This window comes from Ursus arctos, unplaced genomic scaffold (genome assembly GCF_023065955.2).
Source record: "Ursus arctos isolate Adak ecotype North America unplaced genomic scaffold, UrsArc2.0 scaffold_26, whole genome shotgun sequence".
Classification (NCBI taxonomy): Eukaryota; Metazoa; Chordata; class Mammalia; order Carnivora; family Ursidae; genus Ursus; species Ursus arctos.
Window position 1 is genome coordinate 38,303,094 of NW_026622941.1, and position 7,031 is coordinate 38,310,124.

At 58.2% G+C, this 7,031-nt stretch overlaps 1 protein-coding gene across 4 annotated transcripts in view; it reads right to left on the bottom strand.

Annotated features, from left to right (window-relative positions):
* Positions 1-6,769, bottom strand: part of RAPGEF3 (Rap guanine nucleotide exchange factor 3) — a 30,440-nt gene extending 23,671 nt beyond the window's left edge. Inside the window, exons 1-2 of one of the 4 annotated variants that reach the window (XM_057318808.1) lie at positions 6,409-6,724; positions 5,746-5,958 (exon numbers count right to left, since the gene is read on the bottom strand). In XM_057318808.1, the coding sequence (XP_057174791.1) occupies positions 5,746-5,958; positions 6,409-6,414 (219 nt within the window). In that variant the 5' untranslated portion in view covers positions 6,415-6,724. Of the gene's footprint in view, positions 1-5,745; positions 6,088-6,408 lie in introns of all 4 variants that reach the window. The other 3 variants (XM_026502021.4, XM_057318809.1, XM_057318807.1) reach the window with 3 other exon arrangements.
* Between the last annotated feature and the right edge of the window lie 262 nt (positions 6,770-7,031).

Below are 7,031 nucleotides of genomic sequence, written 5' to 3' on the forward strand. Positions count from 1 at the left end.
CCCATCACCAGACCCTTGTCTTCCTTCCAGACACCAGCACTGCCCCCCAATAGAGGAGCTCCCCATTCTGCTTACTCAGGGCCCAGGGGTGCCCAGGCTCCCAGGTGAACCACACCTGTAGAGGGGGGAGAGCTGAAAGGGCGTGAGGATGGGAGGTAAGGAAGGCTCACGACGGGCCAGGAAGTGAGCAGCTCGGCAGGCAGGCCTGGAACGCTTGCCTAATCCCAAGCCGGGGTTTGTCCCCAGCCACAAGACCTGGGGACTCCTGGATTCAAATTCCTGTTCCTCCATTTACTAGCAGTGTGACCTGACCCTAGATAGGTGGTTCAACGTCTCCCTGCCTCAATTTCCTCGTCTATAAACTCTATAAAACACTCATAATACCAATGCGGAGGCTTTGGGAAGGGCTCTGTGAGTTCCTGTGCATTAAATGTTGAAAGCACTGCTAGCATAGAGTTGTATGTACACGCTGGCTATCATTACTCATCCGTGAAGCAGGGGGCGGGCTGCTTGCTGGAAAGCCCCTGTCCTCTCTGAGATGCTGCTGCTAGCCCAGAACCCTGCGAGAGTGAGTAAGTCTTGGCGGCACCCAGGACTGGCTCTGGAAGACGGGATTTATGTAGAAACACCAGTGAATAAGACCTCGGGCCCCCGGTATCAACCACGCCATCCAGGACCCCGGGGCCTATATGTCCTGGGATGTTGGCCGCAACAGCCCCTTACAAGCCTTCTTTTTCTGCCACCTGAAAACTGGAATTTGTGGACATCTCTGGACAGGATGCCCGACCCTCCATGAGCCGTCCCAAAGGCAGAGTACTTTACGGTTTACAAAGCATGTCTCGCTCCATGATTTCCACTGATCTTGTACAGCATAGGACCAGATGTAAAGTGGAGCAGGGATTGGCTGTCCTCTCTGAATAAGGAAACAGAACTCTTGGGGTGAAGAGCCTGTGTAACACAGGCACGCGTACATGGGGTAGCCAGACAGCCATGCGTAAGCTCCCAAGTGCTCACATTCTTGGTCTCACCCCACCCACCGCACCTGCCTGGTTCCTTCCCCCTCCCCCTTCCCCCTTCTCACCAGCTCTCTCTCCCGCTTTCCCAGCTGCACTCAGGGCCCTGAGAAGGACCTGGCTGGTGAGCTGGGGTGCAAGCAGGCCCAGAGCCAGAACCCCCTCCCCTGGTCCTGACATCTTCCCACCGTGTGCCAGGCAGAGGCCTGAGGTCTGGCACGCACAGGCGCCTGGCCCAGGGCTGGGCGGAAGTCGCTAGGTGTCCCTAGGGTATCCCTGCCCGGGTCATGGGGCCCAGCCTGGTGCCAGACACAGAGCCCTGGAGACTTAGCAACAGGAAATGAGGAGGAGGAGGAGGAGCCAAGGAAGGAGGAAGGGCAGGAATGCTACTCAGCCAGCCCCCTGTGTCAGAACAAACAGTGCCGAGCACTAATGACTTGTTGTTGTTCATGTCAAAACGCCCAAGTGGCCCGGACCCTGCCCCAACCCTCCTTGGTGCCCACGGCCCCGGCTCCAGCCTATGCTCCCTTCCTGGTATTATTCTGACCCTGGAGGGCACATCGGGAGGGGAGGTGCCAGCTCCTGTGGCCAGGCCGGGCACAACCCAGATCCCAGATCCCCAGGCCTTGTTGAAACCATTTCCTGCCCTGCCCCAGGGAATAAGCATGGGGGTCAGAGGAAGGGGGCTCTGGCCCATCAGAGCTGAGGAAGGTTCCTGAAGGCATCCCTCTCAATCTGCCAAGGAAAACGGGAGCCCAGAGAGATGAAGTAACCGACCCAGAGTCACACAACTACTCAGAAATTCAAGAGCCTACTGACTAACCAGCGCGGACCCTGGAAGGAGGTATTTGTCTCCTAGCTCGCAGCTAGATAGTAGGAGGCTCGGAGGTTATGTAACCTGTCCTGAGAGTTGGTGAGGAGGGGACCAGGACTCACGCCGTGCCTCTCTGACTCCAAAGCACACTACGCACTACCCTCTCCCAGGCACCCCATAGCCTCATGTTTCCCCCATTTTGTGCTCTGGATGGATAAATTCTGACCTCAGGAATGTTCCATGGGCAAGTAAGTTTGGAAGACATTGCGTTAAACAAAGTTCCACAGGTTTGAGACAGTCCCTCTCGGTCCCTACCATGCACATGTAGGATGGGGGTGGGGGGTACTATTCAGGAGACACGGTTAAGGTTGGGGGCTCCCGATCCAGATGCCCAGGTCAAATCTCGGCTCCCCATTACCAGCCGGTTGTGTCACCTTGGCTGGTTATTAACCTCTGTGTGCTTCAGTTTCCTCATCTGTAAAATGGGGTTCATGATAATAGTACCCATCTTATAAGGTAATTATGAGGGTCAAATGAGTTAATAACATAAAGCACTCGAAGCGATGCTTGGCTGGTGGTAACCGCTTAGTAAATGTTAAGTTACTTGATTAAACTTCATTATTTTATGATGGGTACCTATTCCCTGGACACAATGCAAAAAAATGCTATCCCTTGGCTGACCCTGTCCCTGATCCGATAACCCTGAGTGTCACCGTAGGGGTTCTCAGTTGGAAAGAAGTGGCTGGTATGGGTAGGGGTGAAGGCCCTTGCCCACTGCCTCCCCCGCCCACAGGGACAGGAAAGACAGCAGGGTGGGAGAGGAGGTGGGAGCTAGCTTCCCTGGCACCAGCACCATAAGCCTGCTCCACCCTCCCTCCCCCGTCGCTGGGTGTCAGAGCCACATTGGAGGGGCAGGCACTGAGCCAGAGAGCCTCGTGGGGACCTGTCAGACCAGTTCCCTTAGGCCATGGCTAGGGTCTCAGGCCAGGGCTGTGTGTGTTGGGACAGGGAGAGGACGCAAGGGGAGGGGTGATGCTTGGCCGGGGGAGGGGGTCCGTGTTACCATCTGCAGCAAAAGAAAGTACACCAGGAGCTCAGCCTCCATGGCCAGATCCCCTGGGACAGAAGCCTCACTCTGTCTCTTAGCAGGTGCGTAGCCACCCCGTGCCTCTGTTTTCTCATCTATAAAATGAGATGATGACATTAGTATCTATCTCACAGGGCTATTGTCAGATTATTTGATATGATAAAGGTAAAGCTCTTCTAATAGTGTCTAGGACTGGGGCGCCTGGGTGACTCCGTCAGTTCAGCATCTGCCTTCAGCTCGGGTTATGATCCCAGGGTCCTGGGATCAAGCCCCGCTTCGGGCTCCCTGATCAGCAGGGAGACAGCTTCTCCCTCTGCCTCTCCCCCTGGCTTGTGCTCTCTCTCTCTCTCTCACCTCCTCTCTCTGTCTCTCAAATAAATAAATAAAATCTTTTAAAAAAAATATGCCTGGGACCTAAGTATTAGACCACTGTTAGCTCCTACCATTGTTTGGACAGGTTGGATGAAAGCGTGTTTTCTTTTTTTTTTTTTTTTTTTTAAAGATTTTATTTATTTATTCGACAGAGATAGAGACAGCCAGCGAGAGAGGGAACACAAGGGGGAGTGGGAGAGGAAGAAGCAGGCTCACAGCAGAAGAGCCTGATGTGGGGCTCGATCCCGTAACGCCGGGACCACGCCCTGAGCCGAAGGCAGATGCTTAACCGCTGTGCCACCCAGGCGCCCGAAAGCGTGTTTTCTGAGTTAGAGAATAGAGGCACCTCCCCCAGAACAATCACTCAAAGGGAAACTTCTCTGCGCTTGTAAGAACCACCAGAGGTATCCTGATCTTGCCCGTGCCTCTTGATAAATTGGTCCTTCTTGGGCTCCCAGACATCAGACAAGATCTCCTCTCCCTCTCGCATTTTCCAGAGATGTCCTTCCATCCCATTCCAGTGTCACTTTTGCCAGTCGGGAAGTCTTTTCTCTAACCTCGGGCCGTCCTGCTGTAACTTGCTTTCATTTTCTCTTGTCCTGATCTAGTCGCAACAGAAAGTGGTCTCTTCAGACCTCAGGAGGTTCATGGGTCTCCCCTGGTTTTCTAAGAGGCTGTCGCAGCCTGGATAACTGCTAGCCGTGTCCTCCTAGCCTCCGCCCCTTTACAACATAACCCCTCTCCCTTAGGTGTGCACACTCCCTGCCGGCCCCTCGGCCCCTCGTTCCCTCAAGTGAGCCCCTTCTAGGCCCAATGCGTCAACTACAGGCTAGACAGGCAACTTCATGGGTACCCAGAGCCTCTGAAACACAGCCACAGGGGGCTGAAACCACCCCACCCCACCCCCATTCCCCAGAGCTGGTCATCAGGAGAGGGCACGGCCCTTGCCCCTAGCCCTAAAAATCTAAGTTCCCTTTAATCACCCATCCCTGCCTACCCCCCTCACACCTAACAGGGGAGGGGCTGTGTTTCAGTGACTTTCACCCCATTTACACTCCAGCAACCCTCACACCACCCTTCCGGCCTCCCCACACACCCCAGCTCTTCAATTCTGGGGGTTGGGGGAGTCAGGAGACAGCCTGGTGGCCTCTTCCACTCCTTCCCCCAGTCTTTGGGTCCCAGGGGATGCTCCAGTGACCTCATTGTCCCGGCACCTGCCCTTTCCCCCACTCCCCACCTTGCCTCTACAAGCTGGGAAGGGGACAGGAAATGCACAAGTAATTATAGCCTGAGAGGGAAGGAGGGAGGGAGGGTTCCAACCCACAGGCTCCAAGCAGTCAGTAGCTACTGCCAGTGACCTGGAGGGGTGACCAGAAGGGGTCGGCTCCCCTGCTCCCTCCGGAGCCCCATCTTGAGCAGGCCCCAGGCCCCAGACAGTCCCGACCAGGAAGACCCAGGGAGGGAGGGATGGGTTGGGGGACAGCTAGGGACAGTCACCTAGATTATCCTCTCAATTCCTATTTTAGGGAGGCCCCCATCACCCTGGCATACCTCGTTTTTCTCGCTCAGCCTCATATTTTGATATATAAACGGCAGTTGGGCAACAGGTGGGAGGAAAGAGGCAGAAGGTGGTGGTCATTGTACTCAAAGGGACTTGCTGATAAGAGACAGAGGTGACAAGCTCTCCCAATTCTGTCACCTGCTCCTGCTTTCCCGCTACCCCTTTGCCCAAGTACCCTCCTGGCACCCCACACCCCCCGCCAACGCTGTCCCTGTGGCCCACAGAATAGACACACGCTGAATCTCAGGGGAAGGAACTCTGTGAAGTCTGGACAGTCGGAGAGAGCTTCTCTGCTGCTCTGGATCCTGTCCCCCACCCCACACCCCTCCACTCTCCCCCCTCCTGCCCTCTCCTTCATTCTCACAGCTCCAGGAGGTTCTTTGCGGCCAAGGGAGACTCCAGCTCCAGTCTCCAAACTTCTCAAAATCTTCCCCTGAGCCCCCCAGAGCCAGATGCCAAGCAGTGTTCACATGACCACCTCACCCCAAGATCAGGAAGAATTGGCACAGTTCAGTGACTCGCTGAAGGACCGTGTTGCCACGGTGATAGATCCAGAACAGCAAGCAAGCTCACCTCACCCTCCACCTTGACCCGGCCCCCAGTATTTCACACATGCCTCCCACCACCACCCGGAGAACACACAAGCACCTAACTCAGCGCACACAGAGGTGACAGATCAGTGACAAATCCCTTTCCCCTTCCCCCACGCCGGCAGGGGAAGATGTGAGTACCACGCGCCCACAGACCCACACAGAGCAGCCAAGCTGCTGACCCCCGTCCAGCCCAGCAGTAGCCCCTGCACCCCCGGCAGCACGCTCTCTGTCCCAGTCCAGGCCCTCCTCCAGCACACTCTCTGTCCCCGTCCTGGCCCTAGCCCGCGGGGCGGAGGGGCACTCACCCAGCGGAGCCCCTGGATGCGGCTGGGGCGCTGGTGCTCCAGCAGCAGCTGGTAAGAGCAGCTTCGGGGCCGGTGCACCCTCTTCAGCACCATGTTGAGCAGGGTCCCCTCCGGCACCACGGCCGGGAGGCCTCCCACCTGTGATGCTCCCAGAGCCGGGCTGTCCTCCACAGCCAGGCCCACCTGCCAGCGGCTCTCACCTGGCCAGCCCACCTGTGACGCAGGGAGGAAGGCAGAGAGCCATGGGGCTGGGGCTGGGGCAGCTGGACCAGGGCACAACTGCCCCAGGCAGAACCACTTCCTTTGAGTCCTCTGGACTGGTCAGGCGGAGGTGCTGCAACCCTGCCAGGAGCCGGGGGAGGGACAGGAAGACCTTCACTGGGGCCTGCCGGTCTGGCGCACTTCGGGGTCTCCAGCTGGCGGACCGGAGATCGGGCCTTTCTTCCCGGTCTTCTTTGGACTTCTGCCCCACCCCACCGCCCATGTCCCTGAAGGGATCTCTGCCACCTCCCAGTATGAGGCTAGGGACTCACTGGATCCCCCAGAAATGCAGCTTCGGCTCAAGCCCTTCTCTCCTTCACCCCTGACCAGCCCTCTCTCTCCCACTCAAACACCCCACCCACCATCTCCTGTTCCTCCCCACCCTGATCCCACCTTACCCACCTTCATGTTCCTTCTAAAGCTTGCACAGCCCTGCAGGCTCTAGCAAAAGGCTGGGGCGGGGGAGACCCTCAGCGAGACCCCGACTGCTCCTGGAGGGGTGTGGGCTCTAAGCCCCAGGCGAAGTGAACGGGGTAATTCCCAGCTGGACCTGCTGCTAGGGCAACGGGCTGGGTGGAGGGGCTCCTTTAGGGTGGGTAGAGGGCAGGGGGCGTGGGGGGGGGAGTCCCCCCCAGCGGCAAGGAGCCCCAAGCCTCCGCCTCCGTCCCAGACGAATGAGCCAGCTGGCACCGGGCGCCGAAGCGAGGCTGCAGCTGGCACTGGTCCGGGCGGGAGCTGTCACACCCCCTGCGCTCCCCGCCCCTTTCCCTCCCCGGGTCGGGCTAAGAGGGCGGGGAGGAGGCTCCCGGCCTGACGGTGGGGGAGGGCGCAGGCAAGGGGGCGGGCATGGGCAGGGGGTGGAGTCCGGTCTCCGGGGAAGTAGGGCGGGCGCCAGCCCGAGGCCTGAGAAACCCCAAGGGGGCAGGAGCGGCCCTGGGTTGTGTGCCAGGGCCTCGGCGGCCGGGGTGTCGGGGTAGGGGTGGTGAGTGGCGGCACCGGCCGCCACGTGGCCGGGAGGAGAAATG